The 20,929-nt window shown below is 36.3% G+C and overlaps 1 protein-coding gene across 1 annotated transcript in view; it reads right to left on the bottom strand.

The window, feature by feature from the left end:
• Positions 1–20,929, bottom strand: part of LOC309851455 (uncharacterized protein) — a gene marked incomplete at its 3' end in the record, with an annotated part of 89,939 nt that overhangs the window by 13,242 nt on the left and 55,768 nt on the right. Inside the window, exons 30-37 of the mRNA XM_082706774.1 lie at positions 12,199–12,252; positions 11,438–11,542; positions 10,797–10,850; positions 9,596–9,700; positions 5,838–5,891; positions 5,175–5,279; positions 3,378–3,431; positions 2,465–2,569 (exon numbers count right to left, since the gene is read on the bottom strand). Coding sequence (XP_082562900.1) covers positions 2,465–2,569; positions 3,378–3,431; positions 5,175–5,279; positions 5,838–5,891; positions 9,596–9,700; positions 10,797–10,850; positions 11,438–11,542; positions 12,199–12,252 — 636 coding nt within the window. The remainder of the gene's footprint in view (positions 1–2,464; positions 2,570–3,377; positions 3,432–5,174; positions 5,280–5,837; positions 5,892–9,595; positions 9,701–10,796; positions 10,851–11,437; positions 11,543–12,198; positions 12,253–20,929) is intronic.

Raw genomic sequence — 20,929 nt, 5'->3', positions numbered from 1 at the left:
TTTTCCCAATAATTAATTTATTTATATTTTATATTTAGAGCTTCAATTCACATAGGAAGCATTTTTGTTTATACTGTAATGTAAGGCGGTTTCTAATTTTTTTCTTTTAGACAGATAGCCAATACTATTTTTTTAAAATTTATTTTTTATTTATTTTCAGCATAGCAGTATTCATTATTTTTGCACCATACCCAGTGCTCCATGCAATCCGTGCCCTCCATAATACCCACCACCTGGTACCCCAACCTCCCACACCCCACCCCTTCAAAACCCTCAGATTCTTTTTCAGAGTCCATAGTCTCTCATGGTTCACCTCCCCTTCCAATTTCCCCCAACTCCCTTCTCCTCTCTATCTCCCCATGTCCTCCATGCTATTTGTTATGCTCCACAAATAAGTGAAACCATATGATAATTGACTCTCTCTGCTTGACTTATTTCACTCAGCATAATCTCTTCCAGTCCCGTCCATGTTGCTACAAAAGTTGGGTATTCCTCCTTTCTGATGGAGGCATAATACTCCATAGTGTAAATGGACCACATCTTCCTTATCCATTCGTCCGTTGAAGGGCATTTTGGTGCTTTCCACAGTTTGGCGACTGTGGCCATTGCTATTTCATTTTATTTTAATTTTTTAAAGATTTTCTTTATTTATTTGATGGACAGAAATCACAAGTAGGCAGAGAGGCAGGCAGAGAGAGAGGAGGAAGCAGACTCCCTGCTGAGCAGAGAGCCTGATGTGGGGCTCGATCCCAGGACCCTGAGATCATGACCTGAGCCACCCAGGTGCCCCAGCTAATACTATTTTAAAATCATTCTTTAATATGAATCAAGATAGCCATTATACTGGGCTCTATTTTAAACTATTTTGTTACATCTATTTATTTATTTATTACTTGCCAATGAAATTTTTTTTGATTACATAGTAGTTTTATAGTAAGTGCTAATATATGACAAGGCAAATCTCCATTCTAGTTTTCTTTTTTCATAATTTTCTTGGCTATAGTTGGGAATTTCTTTTTTCATTTGTTCTTTTAAATCATTTCTAAGTTCTTATGATAACACCCCACTGGGATTTTGAAAATTTTATATTAAGTTAAATATTTTATAGTAAGTAAATATTTCTGAGAGGAAAGTGTTAAAGCAGATGGTCTATAATCCATTAACTTCCCTTACTGAGGGGGATGCCTTTGGAGGAAAGAAAAGAAGGCAAGTGACTTTAATATCTTTGTCAAATGATCCTCTAGATAAACAGACTAATGATATTTGCTATAAGAAGAGGCTTTATGTTAGAAATGCCTTTAACAGTAGGTCTCCATGCTATTTGTTATGCTCCACAAATAAGTGAAACCATATGATAATTGACTCTCATGGACTCTGAAAAACAATCTAAGGGGTTTGAAGGGGTGGGGGGTGGGAGGGTGGGGTACCAGGTGGTGGGTATTACAGAGGGCATGGATTGCATGGAGCACTGGGTGTGGTGAAAAAATAATGATACTGTTATGCTGAAAATAAATTAATTAATTAAAAAAACCCCAGTAGGTCTCTAGCTAAGAATAACCTACAGTAAATAGAGCCCATGACTTATGAGGCATGGCTCACTGGAAATGTAACACAGTCTATAGAACTCTCTGAAGAGGCTTCATAATTTAAATCCTTCTGTTGTGTAAGGCGACCTTGTGGTCTTCGTACAGAGACTTCATCTATTCTGGGTCAGAATGGTATGTCCAACATGGGAAGGAAGAAAACTATGGAGCTGTCTTTGACATCTTGGACCTGTTTTGATTTTTTGATGCTTTTATCCTTGACATTATTTAGTAAAGCTTGATACTTGATAAGATCTCTGTTTCATGTGAGTCTGATTTAACATATCTGATCCTGTATGTTAGTGCTTCAAGGACATTAATTTTTTGTTTTATGTTCCATTTAAGATTTTATAGTTTTCTTCATATGAATCATATTTCTTCTTTTTTATATTCAGTTTGCCTATTTCTTACAAAATTCATTCCTAGATATTCTATGGTTTGATATTTTCCCCATTTCTATTTCTACTTGTTTATTGTGAGCTTAGGGAAAGCAATTAAGTTTTTGCACATTTATCTCATGTTGAGCCAACCTGAACAAAAATGTCTTATTGAAGACTCAATAGTTTTAATAGATTTCCTTTAGGTTGTGTGCTTCTTGGGTTTCCTAGACACATGATCATGTCATCTGAAACTAAAGATAATATTGTGTCTTTCCTGATACTATTTAATATTACTTTCTCACTGAAGTAGCTATAACTTTTAAAATAATGTTGTGTGGCAGTAACATCAGTAGGCATCTGTGCCTTGTTCCTCATTTTAGGGTTCCCCAGGATTTTGAGCATTTATTATACCACTAACTACATCTAGTGTTAGAGATGATCATCTACAAGACAGAAAAAAGTCCCTTTTAGGGACTGACAATAGTTATCTGTTATCCATACCATCAGCAGGTAGATTTTTTCTCAGCTGTGCAAGTTCTTTTTCCGTGAGCTTGATACCCATTTTTTCCAGAAGAGGTATCAGGTTGTTGATACCAACTTTTCCTCCTTAAGAAAGGCAGAAAAGGAACAGGAGAGTAACTAAATGATCTAAAACGTGAAAAATACATTCATGCCTTTGAATGTTTTTAATGAGTATGTATAGATATTTATAATAAAAGAGACGACAAAAAATATGATTTGTTTCTTTGGATTGTTACTGACAGTCCTGATAAGACTATAATTTTCATTTGACTTTTCCAAGAGGACAAAGAAAGTAAGTAGGAAAAATGGAAATGGAATACATTTCTCTTTCTTTCTCTGTCTCTTTTATTTTTAGGTATACTGTCCCTTATTTTATTTTTTAATTTTTTTTTCATTTCTTTTCAGCGTAACAGTATTCATTGTTTTTGCATACATTTCTTTAAAACCTATATTGGTGACAAATATACATAGAAAAGGAGTTCTTAACAAGATTATCAGACTTAATGGCAACTGGCACCTACTCGTTCGTTATTTCTAATAGTCCTAACACACAGTAAGAAGTATTTATTTAATTGCTCAGACTCCAAGATTGGCTGTTGTTTGTTGCTGGACAACTTTCCTAATGTGGGAAAGTGAAGCTAATCCTCTACTTCAATTTTGCTGCACATATCCAGATACCAGTTATTTATTTTGGAACAAAATCAGGAAAATTTCAAGTATGTTATTTCCTATGAAGATAAAAATACAGACGCTATTTCTCTGTCAAGTGAAAATATATGGAAAGAAGCAAAAGTAAGGCCTAAAAATATAAAGAGAGACACAGGACTCAAAATCTTTAGCAAAGCCTAAAGATTTCAGACAAAAACAACAATACCTTAGAATTCTTACTCACTTTTTAAAGACTTCATGGCCTCTAATATCCCATTTTGATACACCCTTCCATCATCTGTTTAAAAAAAATGGAGCTGGTTTATGATACAGGGAAATTTATAAGGGAATACATGAGAATACAATTTATTTCTTATATTTAAAAAGAATAACAATTTGTCCAAGAATTTTATTGTTTTACCTTGAAGTAGCACTAAAGAATGTGAAATCTTTAAATGTACAAATGTACACTTTGTCTCATAAGACTATTTTTAGCAGAATTCTATCATGCTGAAATACACATGGTTGTAAAAAAAGTGTCTAAGGTATTTCACACCCATTTACACACACACATGTTGATGTTCCTTGTCCAGTGTCCATTCTTACATTAGGTTGTCTTTTTACTTACCATAAAGGTCTTTAAGAAGCTCTTCATTACGTCTTTGTCATACCTGACGCAAATGCTTTTTTTAAAATTGTGGTTTGTTCTTTTTTTGATGCAGAGGTTTTAAATCTTGTGAATTTATTATTTCTGGGTATTTGATGGTAATATTTCTGCAAGTGATTCAGGAAAAAAGTGTGCATGCACATGTGTGTGTGTGTATTGGAGAGAAAGGGAGGGTGTGAATAAATGATAAAACAAATGGATAAACTGAACAAATTGGTCAATCTGGATAAAGGGAGTTCTTTGTACTATTCTTAAGACTTTTCTGTAAGTTTGAAATTATGTCAAAATAGAAATAAAAAGTTAAAATAATAGGAACCAAAAACCCCAACCATCTAAAAATACTAAAATCATTTTAAAGCAACATTTGGGTCATTGCTTACCTTATCATGGCAGGTTTTTACTGGAGAGTTCAGAGTCTCAAGCCAAAATCTATATGCACTGACAGAGCTTTATTAATTTTTAATTGTAGCTTTTTATTTTAATATGGTTTGAGACTTACAGAAAATGGCAAAAATAGTACAAAAAATTTTTACTCTTCACCCAGATTTTTCAAGTGTTAACATTTTACCATTTTGTTTTGTCATCCTTTCTGTATGGGAATGTTCCTTTTTTTCTGAATGTTTGTGAGTTGCAGACACAATGCTCTTAATCCCTGAATCCTTTAGTGTGTATTTTCTTTAAAAAAAGTATGCAACTGATGTCTCACTAAATTCTACCTCTGAAACTAATAATATAGTATATGTTGATTTAATTGAATTTAAATAGAAATTTAAAAATATATATACATACATATATACACACACATATATACACTTCTCACACAACCACCATATAATTATCCAAGTTAAAAGATTAAAATTGGTGCAGTACACCAATGCAGTACCTAACTAATGCACAAAATTTACTCAATTTCACCAATTGCTCCACTGATGTCATCTATAACAATTAAGCATTAAGTTGTCATGGCTCTTTATTTTTTTTTAAGACTTTATTTGAGAGAGCAAAAACACAAGCAGTGGGGAGGGACAGAGGGTGAGGGAGAAGCAGATTCGCCACTGAGCAGGGAGCCCAAGGCAGGAATCATGACCTGAGCCAAAGACTGATGCTTAACTGACTGAGCCACCAGGCGCCCCCTCTTGATATCGTTTAATGGGGGACAATTCATCAATCTTTGTATTTTATGATTTTCACATTTTTGGAGAGTACAAAATATTCACTTTGTAAAACAACCTGGCTGACAGGTTTTTAAAAATAACCCGAAGTTTCTATTTTCCAGTAGTCTTTAGGCATTAAATTCTAAAGCTTTAGGCTTTTGCTCTCAGGCTTGTACAGAGTCTAGTTGTTAAGGTTTTGGCTGCATTTTTTTAGGCTTACCGCTAACGGGCAGTGCTTTCACCAGCTTTGTATATTCAGGATCAGTGAGTTGAATCCCCATATTTTTCAGTACGTTTTCCAAGTTATCCAAATCAAGCTTTTCACCTTCAAAAAGTTAGAGATAGGTGTACATATTATTGATGATCTCAAGTTTTCGGTTGAATAACAAAAGCACAGCACAGTCCTCATTCATTACATAGTATTGAAATCTTAGTTGATCTTTCAGTACTAATAGGTAAGGGGATCTTTTTAACTTTGGGGAAAAATAAATTCATTTCTATTACTGTTCAAGTTAATTCACAGAGGTGGCTAATGTAAGAAAGTGTTATGTGATTTTATTAATAATGTAATTGTTGACACTGTTAACTCAATCCTTTGAAAATTCACAGTGCCATTTCCTGTGCCTGCTTAGAGTTTCATGCAGGGAAACATTTTATTAGGAAGTAAAATTCTATAGGATGCAGGATCTTACTAAGATTTAGTCTTATAGGTATTTTTTTGTATTGTTTTACTTTTACTTCCTTTTGCCAAACTTAAATTTATATAATCTAAGAAAAAACTTTCTATTGGATCTAGTGGTAGGATACTTGAAAAACACCACAGAAAAACAGAAACTATTATAAAGCTATGGGGCCCCCAGTTTATTACTAAAGTATCACTAACCTGTGAAAGATTTCACTGCATCCATAACCTGTTCCATAGCAACTTTCCCATGAACTGAAAGACAACATACAAATTATATTCATATGTAACACTAGAGATGAGAAATTAAGCCAAAAGGATTTAGTAATTATTACCTGTTCTAGAATCTTATTCTATTTTCCCCCTTCATTAGTGTGAAGAGAAAGGTTTTACACTTCACAAACACAGTTAATGTGACTTTAACTTTTTTCCTTTAAGATATTAAAACTTTTAGTCATAAAAGAATGATATATAAAGGAAATCCCTTCTATCTTAGTTGCTTTTTAGCATTTAGATCTTAGAAAATTATTATTTACCAATGCTATTGTGGAAAAAATAAAAAATTTAATATCTACAATATTTCAATGTTTTAAGTTTGGAAAATTTCCATTCATGTAAAGCTAGCCCACACTCACTACTTATTCATTATTACAATTAAACTGAAAAGACTTCATCAACCCTTTAAATTATATGTGCAAGTCAGAAATGATTTAAGACATACTAGAGGTTAACTATAGCCTTTAGATATATAATAGATATTCAATGGTTTGTTGCATTAGCTTTTTTTTAAAAAGATTTATTTATTTATTTATTTGAGAGAGAGCATGCAAGTGAGTAAGCACCTGGGTGGGGAGGGGCAAAGTGAGAGGGAGAGAGAGAATCTCAAGCAGACTCCCCACTGATCACGGAGCCTGAGCTGGGACTTGATTTCATAACCCTGAGATCATGATTTGAGCCAAAACCAATAGTTTTATGCTTAACCGACTGAGCCACCAGCTGCCCCTATATTAGTTTTTAAACGGACAAGAAAGTATAAAAATTATTTAGAATTAGCTCACTAAGTCAGAATTTCAACTGTATTGTGTTTCTAGAAAGAGAAAAGCAGCAAAAATACGTTTGCACCTTTATTTTGCACTATTGTTTGACTAACAGCAGAAGACAAAATTAGTGAAACGTGAACTACATTATTGAGAAAATACAACTAATAAGGGCAATACAAAAATCCACCATGATCTCACACGGGCATTTTGAGCTGAAAGAAGGTCTTCAAGGCAAAACTTGATTGGCTCACATCTAGAATCATGTTTCTCTGTATGTTAGTGTAAATTCAAGCCACAAACAAAATAAGGAAACAAAACACACATGTTGCACGAGTGGATCAAAAATAATGGAAAATCAAAAGTAATTTAACAAAATGTCTTCTATAAAGAGCTTATCTCTGACAAATGGAACCTAGAAATGGCAAAGATGCCACTGAACACCATCAGAATAAGGCGAGAAAAAACTGACTTGCCCAATGGGAGTAGCTAGGTAGGAAATGTTCTAGGGGAGATATTTCTTGGCCTTATTGGAATCTTCTAAGGTTAACATATTCTAGTTCTTGCCCTTCTGGAAAGGAATTGCTTTGTGAACAGTCACACTTCAACTTTATTTAACATTTCTTAAAAACCAGGGCTTGTTTCTTTTTTTAAAAATTACATTCAATTAGCCAACATACAGTATTATCATTTGTTTTTGATGTAGTTGTCAATGACTCATTAGTTAACATCCATGGGAATCCCTAAAGCCTTCAAGTAGGGAGAATATGTTAAACATGCTGGCCCAAATTACGGATAACTTTGCTCTGTGACAAGTGTCTATAAGGGAACAAAAAAGGTGATATAATATCTCTTTCTCTGTATTGTAAATAGCTGGGGGAACATGGTCTCTGAAAATTTAAAGCAATCTTGGGTGAAATTTTAATCATTATTATACTCATTAGGGCTTTCTGTGTTTCTCCCTTATTTATTTCCATTTGACCCTTTTATTTATTTATTTTTATTTTTTTAATAGTTTTTTTTCTTTTTTATATTAATTTATTTATTTTCAGCATAACAGCATTCATTATTTTTTCACCACACCCAGTGCTCCATGCAATCCGTGCCCTCTATAATACCCACCACCTGGTACCCCAACCTCTCACCCCCCCCCGCCACTTCAAACCCCTCAGATTGTTTTTCAGAGTCCAATGTCTCTCATGATTCACCTCCCCTTCCAATTTCCCCCAACTCCCTTCTCCTCTCTAACAACCCTTGTCCTCCATGATATTTGTTATGCTCCACAAATAAGTGAAACCATATGATAGTTGAGTCTCTCTGTTTGACTTATTTCACTCAGCATGATCTCTTCCATTTGACCCTTTTAAATTCTCTTACATTCCAGTCACAGGTCCTGGCCTCTGCACCCTCTTTCCACATTTTTTTTTCTCCTTCCTTGCCTCCCTCCTGGCCCTTCACCAATCCTGGTGACATTTTCAGCAATGTGTAGACTTCACAGTATAAGAAATCACTAACATAGATTGGTGTAAATGTCAAGAGAAATGTTTGTTCTTACTTTAGTATTGGGTCCTACTCAAAGTTTTTCTAAATGACTCATATCAAGTAAACATTTTGCAAAGGTTTGCAAATATAATCCCATAAGCTTTTAGAGGGACTTAATAACAATCATCATGATTATAATAATAACAGATGATAATAATAATAAGCAACTTCATTGAACTATTATGTGCCAGGCACTGGTCTGATTTAATCCCTATAAAAAACTCTTATTAAGTAGGTGGTATTAATATAACCCTTTCATAGACAAAGAAACTAAGGCATAGAAACAGTAAGAGGACACAAATTTTAAGCAGATGGTTCAGAATTCAAACCTAGTCTGTCTGGCTCAAGAGTCTATGTCTTTAACCAATGTACTGATGTGTCCCTGAATGATCCTTCACCATCGGAGGCTCACCATCAACATCAGAGGAGCTGCCTCACCTAAGATTATGTCCCCTCTCAGAGAACAGCCTACATCCAATGACTGCTTGGTGCGGGCACAAAGGCCCAACCCCTGTGGGATCAGCAGAGGCTTCTGTAGCAACCATACTGCCCAATCCTGCTTCCCTCACTCTCTTATAGGTATTGTCCTAAGAGTATTCCCCAAGAAACCTCTTGCATATAAATCTCTGTTACAGGTCTGTTTCCTGGAATCAAACAAATGGCAGGTTACAAAGAAAATATGCCAACTAAAATTACATACACCTCGTTCATCAATTCTGAAATATGAATAGGGAGGTTAGGAAAAGTCTCATTGTTTCCATCTTTCAACTGGGATTTCAAGCTCCTGAACACTACATACACTCATGGAGACTTGCTCAGAGATGTGGGAATCCACAGTGCCAGGAATAGGAGAAACATGACAGACTTCCTAGAGTCACCACAATGGTTTTCCTCTGCAGTAGCTGCCATCTGTGGTGGAGGAGCAGTCATGTTCATTACTCCTTGTTCCTTTTAACTCTCTATTTTGAATAGCTACAGAAAATATGACCATCACTATTTAAGAGAATTCCTATCAGCACTTTAATAATTTTCAATGATTATAGTTTCTTCCTTCTATTCCTCATTATATCCTACTTTCATCCCTCCTCATCTTCCTCTTACTTTATCTCTTTCACTGTTTCCTCTTTTCTGATTTATTCTTTTTCTCTGCCCTGCCAGTAGTCCTGGGAATTTCCCTGAGCCCAGCTCCACAGTGCAAAAAGCTGTCATGAAGTTGATGAGACTGATGGGAGAAAAGATTCTTACATTAAGCCTATTTTTTCTTGTAATTTTCCCAAAAGGGCTCTTTGATTCCAAATAATCATACTCTAGGGTTTTTGTAAAAAAAAAATGCACATTTTCCTGTGCTCTTGTGGAGCACAGTAATGTTTACATGTTTACCATTTTCTGGAAGATTCTGTGTCAGATCTTTAAGTTCCTCTTCTGTGAGGCTCATGCCCATATTTCCCAGAACTGTGTCCAGCTTGTTGACATCAACCATTCCTCCTTGGGAAAGAGACATGTATATAGACAAAATTTAAGGAATCCAAAAAGTGACAAAACTACTAATTCTTATGTATTATGATTAGCCCATTAGCATAAGGGACTAAGACCCAAGGGTCAGTAAGTCTGATAAAATAACAAAAACCAATAACAGGCATAATAATTAAAACCTCTTCAAATAAATCTGGTTCCAAGGACTAAGCTACATAGCATAAAGTTTTAAAGGGGAAAGTTAATTAATTTGAAGGTTACAGTAGATCCCCCCTCCTTATCTGCAGTTTAGCTTTCCACAGTTATACACTGTCAGCCATGGTCTGGAAGCAGATATCTTCCTGACCTCAGAAGGTCAATAGTAGCCCAATGATACATCACAACGCCTACGTCATTCACATCCTCTCATCTCATCATTACAGGCATTTTACCGCCTCACATCATCACAAAAAGAAGGATGAGTACACAGTACTATAAGCTATTTAGAAAGAGAAAGAGACATTCATATAACTTTTATTATAGTATATTATTATAGCTGTTCTATTCTATTATTAGTTACTATTGTTAATCTCTTACTGCACTTAATTTATAAATTAAATTTTATCAGAGGAATATTTGTATAGGAAAAACAGTATATATGGGGTTCAGTACTATTCATGGTTTCAGGCATCCACTGGGGCTCTTAGAACACATCCCTTATGAATAAGGGGAGATTACTGTAAAGTCAATTCAGTATTAGAGTCATAGGGAGACAACTTTTGTATTTTTTTAACCAATAAGTGAAGTTTACTTTTGTTAGCTAAAACTCCAGCTAATTTCTACTAATGACCAGATTACCTGCATAACTGAATCATTACTTAATTTAAAAAAATTACAGACAGGTTTCATTCATTTTTTTCCTCTGAGTTCAAAAAAAATCCCTAAGAGTATGAGACTTCTTCCTAGCACATGAAAGTAAAAATACAATAGCAAATTACGGTCTTACGAAGGAGTGTAAGATCAATATAGATGCCCAGTTATACCCAAAATTTAGTGACTAGGAAAGAGTGGAAATAAAATACTTGACAGATTTCAGATCTATCTGTATTTTCTCACAATTCTTACCCACCTCTAAGAGACTTAACAGCATCCATTAGCCTATTTTGATAGATCTTTCCATCTGCTGTAAGAAATTGCACAATTAGGGTCACAAATTATGTAGAAATTCACTAAGATAAAATATAAGATCTAGAATTTTAAAAAGATATATTTAATTAATTACACTAGAGTGCTCGCTTTGGCAGCACATATATGATTACTTACACTAGAAATACCCACTTTACTCTAAAACAAGGACATCAAGAAATAAAGAAGATACACAATGCAGACATTCCACCTAATCATGAGCAGTAGAGGCAGCTACTCTTGGCTAATGAAACACATTCTTCTTCATTTCTTGCTCTGACTTATCCTTCTTTACCTCTAGTGCATACTTTCTGTTTCTCATATTCACAGTTTAATGGTTTTTTGCCTCTCAGTGGACTCAAAAGTGACGATATGAATTTTTTTCCCTTAATGGCAGGATCCATGACTGCTGTATTTGTGATTCCTAAACTGAAATGGAACTTCTTGATTCTGAGGCAGAATAAGGTCATGCTTAATATTTCAAGATACATATTCTTCCTTCCACGATCAAATAAAGACAATGTTTAAACTTTTCACAAATATGTATGTTCCCTTAAAGTCTATACGAGTATTTGAAATTCTTACCAGTTACTGGTAGATTTTTCAGGAGCGTCAACAATTCCTTTTTTGTGAGCTCTAGTCCCATGTTTCCTAGACTGTCTCTCACATCACTGGCATCAATCTCCCCTCCTTCAAAAACACAAGATGGTTTCAGATAAGAACTTTAAGGATGACCTAATTTCAAAATGTGAAAAAAAATCATCTAATCCTGTTCATGTGAACTCCACTGCTTGATGAAGGCAGAGTAGACATATCTAGTTACATAACCAGTAGCATTCATGCAAATAAATCCCTTCCCTTAACACTACTAAAATGACCCACGTTCTATTAATGGAGATAAAATAATAATTACAGAAAGTATGGGCTATCAACACAAGAAAAGAAGGTTTACATATTTTTCTAGTGAATTAGGATTTTATTAGGATTGATCCAAATAATTCTGTCATCAGATTAGACAATGTTTCTGATCATCTTTAAATAATATAATCACCTATATCTTTATTAGAGCTCTACTTTACTATTCATTGATTTGATCTAGAATATTTTCCCCCAACATAGGAAAAGTGATAATGTCAAGTTCAAAAAACAAAGAATTTGCTACCAAGACACAGAACTGAAATTTTATTACTAAAGTATAGATGAGCAAAAGCCCAACTCTAAGAAATTAGATTTAAAAAATTCTATCAGATGAAAGATAAAATGGTAGAATAAACAAGTAGTAAAAAAATCTTTAAAATATAATTTTGAGAAAAATTTATACTCTTAGGCTAGTATCAACTTCTCACCTGTAAGAGCTTTCACACCATCCATCAACTTATCAAAATCAACCTTCCCATTACCTATAAGAAAAGGTAAAAATAAGAATAATAAAGTGACCCAGGCTCAGAGGAACAATGTATGAAACCCCTATATTGTGAAAGTCTACTTTTTCTCATTGTGCCCTATGTTAATCTTCAACTTACAAATCCTGGTTTTCAGAACTTCTATAATAGAACACATGCCATATTCCCTATCAGAGACCAGTGAACTATGGAACACTGGCCAAATCCAGCCCACCATCTTTTTTTTTTTAAGGTCCATATATCTTTTTATTTTTTTATCACTTATTTTTATATGGTCCATGAGCCAAGAATCATTTTTACATTTTTAAATGGTTGAAAAACCCAAAAGGATGTTATTTGTGACACATAAAAAACCTATAAAAAAACTGTTAAAGACTTTGTTCATCTCATATAGGTAAATTCCCCTTCCTTTCTTATTTTCCAATACTTTTATTTATTTAGTCACTATATATTTAGCCAAGACAAGTGGCCAAAAAGTCCCTATTAATGGTGTGGTGTGGTGTTTAACAGGGTCACAAAAGTCATCACCGAAGCTCCTAGCTTGGCTTGCCACATTTCCACAGATTTTGATGGTAATGAGACAATAAACATAAATGGGTTTAGACAGTTACTTATAAACTAGAAGCAAGATCAGCACAGGGTCGAGCCTTGCCTCTTTCATCCCAAGATACATCACTGAACCAGCTGGGCCAAATGACTGGCACATACAATGAGTTGTTTTACTGCTGAGGAGCTCACTCAAAACTGTAATCAACTAGTTCTATGGACTTACACAGAACCCTGCAGCTGTACCCTAAGGGAGAGAGGGGGAAAGTTCGTGTCCAACAGAAACTAGGCAGATGGGTGAGAAATGAACTTGTAACAGTCTCCTGCAGATAGGGAAACAGATACAGAAACTGGTGGCAGCTTCTTACGAGGCTGCTTACCTCCCCTCGTTCTGCGAGGAATCATGAAGCTTTCAACTAAGACTTAGGTTGTGGGTATTACAGAGGGCATGGATTGCATGGAGCACTGGGTGTGGTGAAAAGATAATGAATACTGTTATGTCGGAAATAAATAAAAAATAAATAAAAAAAAAGACTTAGGTTAGATTTGCCTCAAGATGTATTTATGTGGCCTATGTGGAGATAAGCAAAGTTGTCAGAAAAGAGCAATTTCCCTCAAGTTACATACTTAATATCTGAAGTATGTTAGGTCACAAGGGTACAAAGATGATTAAAGTATACTTTCTACTATTACTTCAGAGTTTAGAAAAACTGGTATGCTGAGTAAATAAAATTCAGAGAAAGTGTACAGTTATGGAAGACTCCTGTTCCAATTGCCTGAAGTTTTCCCATACATGCCACATACTAATTTTCCTTTTCCCTATATAACAAATTAAATTAGGGAATTATTATCTATTATTCTTAAGCAAAATATTTTAAATATACATGTGTCCTACTTCAAAAGATAGATGAAAAACTACAATAAGAATATGAAAATCAGGGAGGAGTCAAGATGGCGGAGAAGTAGCAAGCTGAGACTGCTTCAGCTAGCCGCAGATCAGCTAGATAGCTTATCTAAAGATTGCAAACACCTGAAAATCCATCGGCAGACCGAAGAGAAGAAGAACAGCAATTCTGGAAACAGAAAAACAACCACTTTCTGAAAGGTAGGACCGGCGGAGAAGTGAATCCAAAGCGACGGGAAGATAGACCCCGGGGGGAGGGGCCGGCTCCCGGCAAGCGGCGGAGCAACCGCGCACAAAATCAGGACTTTTAAAAGTCTGTTCCGCTGAGGGACATCAGTCCAGAGGCTAAACCAGGGCGAAGCCCACGCGGGGTCAGCGTGGCCTCAGGTCCCGCAGGGTCACAGAAGGATCGGGGGTGTCTGAGTGTCGCAGAGCTTGCGGGTATTGGAACGGGAAAGCCGGCTACAGAGACAGAGCAGACAGTAAGCTCACAGCTCGGTGTTACCTTGAACCGATCGCAGGCTCGGTGAGCTCGGAGCACGGCCGGAGGTCAGGCAGACGGGAGTAACTGGGCGCTGTTCTCTGAGGGCGCACTGAGGAGTGGGGCCCTGGGCTCTCGGCTCCTCCGGCCGGAGACCAGGAGGCCGCCATTTGTGTTCCCGTCCTCCGGAACTCTACGGAAAGCGCTCAGGGAACAAAAGCTCCTGAAAGCAAACCCGAGCGGATTACTCACCCTGGCCCCGGGTAAGGGCGGTGTAATTCCGCCTGGGGCAAAGACACTTGAGAATCACTACAACAGGCCCCTCCCCCAGAAGATCAACAAGAAATCCAGCCGAGACCAAGTTCACCTACCAAGGAGTGCGGTTTCAATACCAAGGAGAGCAGCAGAATTCCAGAGGAGGAGAAAGCCAAGCACGGAACTCATGGCTTTTTTCCTGTGATTTTTTTTTTTGTCTTGCAGTTAATTTAATTTTTTCTTTTTCATTTTTTTTTTCTTTTTTTCTTTTTCTTCTCGCCTTCGGGTAAAATTTTTTTTTTTAACTGTTACCTTTTTCTTTTTTAACGATTTTTTACTAGTTTATCTAATATATATATTTTTTCTTTTTTACATTTCTCTCAGGTGTTTTCTTTTTTTAAAAAAATTTTTTTTTCTTTTCTTTTTTTTTCTTTCTTCCTTTTTGAACGTCTTTTTATCCCCTTTCTCCCCACTCACGATTTTGGATCTCTTCTAATTTAGTTAAAGCATATTTTCCTGGGGTTGTTGCCACCCTTTTAGTATTTTACTTGCCCCTTCATTTACTCTTATCTGGCCAAAATGACAAGACGTAAAAATTCAATGCAAAAAAAAGAACAAGAGGCAGTACCAAAGGCTAGGGACCTAATCAATACAGACATCGGTAATATGTCAGATCTAGAGTTCAGAATGACAATTCTCAAGGTTCTAGCCGGGCTCGAAAAAGGCATGGAAGATATTAGAGAAACCCTCTCGAGAGATATAAAAGCCCTTTCTGGAGAAATAAAAGAACTAAAATCTAACCAAGTTGAAATCAAAAAAGCTATTAATGAGGTGCAATCAAAAATGGAGGCTCTCACTGCTAGGATAAATGAGGCAGAAGAAAGAATTAGTGATGTAGAAGACCAAATGACAGAGAATAAAGAAGCTGAGCAAAAGAGGGACAAACAGCTACTGGACCACGAGGGAGGAATTCGAGAATTAAGTGACACCATAAGACAAAACAACATTAGAATAATTGGGATTCCAGAAGAAGAAGAAAGAGAGAGGGGAGCAGAAGGTATACTGGAGAGAATTATTGGGGAGAATTTCCCCAATATGGCAAAGGGAACGAGCATCAAAATTCAGGAGGTTCAGAGAACGCCCCTCAAAATCAATAAGAATAGGCCCACACCCCGTCACCTAATAGTAAAATTTACAAGTCTCAGTGACAAAGAGAAAATCCTGAAAGCAGCCCGGGAAAAGAAGTCTGTAACATACAATGGTAAAAATATTAGATTGGCAGCGGACTTATCCACAGAGACCTGGCAGGCCAGAAAGAGCTGGCATGATATTTTTAGAGCACTAAACGAGAAAAACATGCAGCCCAGAATACTATATCCAGCTAGGCTATCATTGAAAATAGAAGGAGAGATTAAAAGCTTCCAGGACAAACAACAACTGAAAGAATTTGCAAATACCAAACCAGCTCTACAGGAAATCTTGAAAGGGGTCCTCTAAGCAAAGAGAGAGCCTACAAGTGGTAGATCAGAAAGGAACAGAGACCATATACAATAACAGTCACCTTACAGGCAATACAATGGCACTAAATTCATATCTCTCAATAGTTACCCTGAATGTGAATGGGCTAAATGCCCCTGTCAAAAGACACAGGGTATCAGAATGGATAAAAAAACAAAACCCATCTATATGTTGCCTCCAAGAAACTCATTTTAAGCCCGAAGACACCTCCAGATTTAAAGTGAGGGGGTGGAAAAGAATTTACCATGCTAATGGACATCAGAAGAAAGCAGGAGTGGCAATCCTTATATCAGATCAATTAGATTTTAAGCCAAAGACTATAATAAGAGATGAGGAAGGACACTATATCATACTCAAAGGGTCTGTCCAACAAGAAGATTTAACAATTTTAAATATCTATGCCCCCAACGTGGGAGCAGCCAACTATATAAACCAATTAATAACAAAATCAAAGAAACACATCAACAACAATACAATAATAGTAGGGGACTTTAACACTCCCCTCACTGAAATGGACAGGTCATCCAAGCAAAAGATGAGCAAGGAAATAAAGGCCTTAAACGAAACACTGGACCAGATGGACATCACAGATATATTCAGAACATTTCATCCCAAAGCAACAGAATACACATTCTTCTCTAGTGCACATGGAACATTCTCCAGAATAGATCACATCCTTGGTCCTAAATCAGGACTCAACCGGTATCAAAAGATTGGGATCATTCCCTGCATATTTTCAGACCACAATGCTCTAAAGCTAGAACTCAACCACAAAAGGAAGTTTGGAAAGAACCCAAATACATGGAGACTAAACAGTATCCTTCTAAAGAATGAATGGGTCAACCGGGAAATTAAAGAAGAATTGAAAAAAATCATGGAAACAAATGATAATGAAAATACAACGGTTCAAAATCTGTGGGACACAATAAAGGCAGTCCTGAGAGGAAAATATATAGCGGTACAAGCCTTTCTCAAGAAACAAGAAAGGTCTCAGGTACAAAACCTAACCCTACACCTAAAGGAGCTGGAGAAAGAACAAGAAAGAAACCCTAAGCCCAGCAGGAGAAGAGAAATCATAAAGATCAGAGCAGAAATCAATGAAATAGAAACCAAAAAAACAATAGAAAAAATCAACGAAAGTAGGAGCTGGTTCTTTGAAAGAATTAATAAAATTGATAAACCCCTGGCCCGACTTATCAAAAAGAAAAGAGAAAGGACCCAAATAAATAAAATCATGAATGAAAGAGGAGAGATCACAACTAACACCAAAGAAATACAAACTATTATAAGAACATACTATGAGCAACTCTACGGCAATAAATTTGACAATCTGGAAGAAATGGATGCATTCCTAGAAACATATAAACTACCACAACTGAACCAGGAAGAAATAGAAAGCCTGAACAGACCCATAACCAGTAAGGAGATTGAAACAGTCATTAAAAATCTCCAAACAAACAAAAGCCCAGGGCCAGATGGCTTCCCGGGGGAATTCTACCAAACATTTAAAGAAGAACTAATTCCTATTCTCCTGAAACTGTTTCAAAAAATAGAAATGGAAGGAAAACTTCCAAACTCATTTTATGAGGCCAGCATCACCTTGATCCCAAAACCAGACAAGGATCCCACCAAAAAAGAGAGCTATAGACCGATATCCTTGATGAACACAGATGCAAAAATACTCAACAAAATACTAGCCAATAGGATTCAACAGTACATTAAAAAGATTATTCACCACGACCAAGTGGGATTTATTCCAGGGCTGCAAGGTTGGTTCAACATCCGCAAATCAGTCAATGTGATACAACACATCAATAAAAGAAAGAACAAGAACCATATGATACTTTCAATAGATGCTGAAAAAGCATTTGACAAAGTACAGCATCCCTTCCTGATCAAAACTCTTCAAAGTGTAGGGATAGAGGGCACATACCTCAATATCATCAAAGCCATCTATGAAAAACCCACCGCAAATATCATTCTCAATGGAGAAAAACTGAAAGCTTTTCCACTAAGGTCAGGAACACGGCAGGGATGTCCATTATCACCACTGCTATTCAACATAGTACTAGAGGTCCTAGCCTCAGCAATCAGACAACAAAAGGAAATTAAAGGCATCCAAATCGGCAAAGAAGAAGTCAAATTATCACTCTTCGCAGATGATATGATACTGTATGTGGAAAACCCAAAAGACTCCACTCCAAAACTGCTAGAACTTATACAGGAATTCAGTAAAGTGTCAGGATATAAAATCAATGCACAGAAATCAGTTGCATTTCTCTACACAAACAGCAAGACAGAAGAAAGAGAAATTAAGGAGTCAATCCCATTTACAATTGCACCCAAAACCATAAGATACCTAGGAATAAACCTAACCAAAGAGACACAGAATCTATACTCAGAAAACTATAAAGTACTCATGAAAGAAATTGAGGAAGACACAAAGAAATGGAAAAATGTTCCATGCTCCTGGATTGGAAGAATAAATATTGTGAAAATGTCTATGCTACCTAAAGCAATCTACACATTTAATGCAATTCCTATCAAAGTACCATCCATCTTTTTCAAAGAAATGGAACAAATAATGCTAAAATTTATATGGAACCAGAAAAGACCTCGAATAGCCAAAGGGATATTGAAAAAGAAAGCCAACGTTGGTGGCATCACAATTCCGGACTTCAAGCTCTATTACAAAGCTGTCATCATCAAGACAGCATGGTACTGGCACAAAAACAGACACATAGATCAATGGAACAGAATAGAGAGCCCAGAAATAGACCCTCAAATCTATGGTCAACTCATCTTCGACAAAGCAGGAAAGAATGTCCAATGGAAAAAAGACAGCCTCTTCAATAAATGGTGCTGGGAAAATTGGACAGCCACATGCAGAAAAATGAAATTGGACCATTTCCTTACACCACACACAAAAATAGACTCAAAATGGATGAAGGACCTCAATGTGCGAAAGGAATCCATCAAAATCCTTGAGGAGAACACAGGCAGCAACCTCTTCGACCTCTGCCGCAGCAACATCTTCCTAGGAACAACGCAAAAGGCAAGGGAAGCAAGGGAAAAAATGAACTATTGGGATTTCATCAAGATCAAAAGCTTTTGCACAGCAAAGGAAACAGTTAACAAAATCAAAAGACAACTGACAGAATGGGAGAAGATATTTGCAAACGACATATCAGATAAAGGACTAGTGTCCAGAATCTATAAAGAACTTAGCAAACTCAACACCCAAAGAACAAATAATCCAATCAAGAAATGGGCAGAGGACATGAACAGACATTTCTGCAAAGAAGACATCCAGATGGCCAACAGACACATGAAAAAGTGCTCCATATCACTCGGCATCAGGGAAATACAAATCAAAACCACAATGAGATATCACCTCACACCAGTCAGAATGGCTAAAATCAACAAGTCAGGAAATGACAGATGCTGGCGAGGATGTGGAGAAAGGGGAACCCTCCTACATTGTTGGTGGGAATGCAAGCTGGTGCAGCCACTCTGGAAAACAGCATGGAGGTTCCTCAGAATGTTGAAAATAGAACTGCCCTATGACCCAGCAATTGCACTATTGGGTATTTACCCTAAAGATACAAATGTAGTGATCCAAAGGGGCACATGCACCCGAATGTTTATAGCAGTAATATCCACAATAGCCAAACTATGGAAAGAACCTAGATGTCCATCAACAGATGAATGGATCAAGAAGATGTGGTATATATATACAATGGAATACTATGCAGCCATCAAAAGAAATGAAATCTTGCCATTTGCGACAACATGGATGGAACTAGAGCGTATCATGCTTAGCGAAATAAGTCAAGCAGAGAAAGACAACTATCATATGATCTCCCTGATATGAGGAAGTGGTGATGCAACATGGAGGCTTAAGTGGGTAGGAGAAGAATAAATGAAACAAGATGGGATTGGGAGGGAGACAAACCATAAGTGACTCTTAATCTCACAAAACAAACTGAGGGTTGCTGGGGGGAGGGGGTTTGGGAGAAGGGGGTGGGATTATGGACATTGGGGAGGGTATGTGCTTTGGTGAGTGCTGTGAAGTGTGTAAACCTGGTGATTCACAGACCTGTACCCCTGGGGATAAAAATATATGTTTATAAAAAAAAAAAAAAAAAAAAAAGAAAGGACAAATACCCAACTTTTGTAGCAACATGGATGGGACTGGAAGAGATTATTATGCTGAGTGAAATAAGTCAAGCAGAGAGAGTCAATTATCATATGGTTTCACTTATTTGTGGAGCATAACAAATAGCATGGAGGACATGGGGAGTTAGAGAGGAGAAGGGAGTTGGGGGAAATTGGAAGGGGAGGTGAACCATGAGAGACTATGGACTCTGAAAAACAATCTGAGGGTTTTGAAGGGGTGGGGGGTGGGAGGTTGGGGTACTAGTTGGTGGGTATTATAAAGGGCACGAATTGCATGGAGCACTGGGTGTGGTGAAAAATAATGAATACTGTTATGCTGAAAATAAAAAATAAATTAAAAAAAAAAAAAGAATATGAAAATCATCTAGGCCTGGAAATTTACTTTTTTTATCATTTAGAATGTTTATTTTATATTTATTGAATGATGTTTAGATTCAAACAGATTTTTAAAATACTCTTATGCAAACACAGGAATATGTGAAATAAACTAGCAATTATTATAAATTCATATTTAGAGTTTAATTCTTTTGTTTTTTGTCTTTTAATTTATTATTTTTTATAATAGAGTTTAATTCTTTTATTTTTAGTTTCTTTTTAATTGCTGTTCATCTTTTCAACTCAGAATCACTGGGGCATAGATCTTTTTGAATTAACATTTTCATTTTCTTTGGGTAAATACCCAATAGTAGAATTATTGGATCATATAGTATTTCTATTTCTAATTTCTTGAGGAACCTCCATATTGTTTTCCACAGTTGCTATATCAATTTACATCCCCACCAATGGTGAGT

The sequence above is a fragment of the Mustela nivalis genome, assembly GCF_964662115.1.
Source record: "Mustela nivalis genome assembly, chromosome: 17".
Taxonomy (NCBI): domain Eukaryota; kingdom Metazoa; phylum Chordata; class Mammalia; order Carnivora; family Mustelidae; genus Mustela; species Mustela nivalis.
Note: the sequence above shows the minus strand (reverse complement) of the source record. Positions and strands in the feature narration are given on the sequence as shown.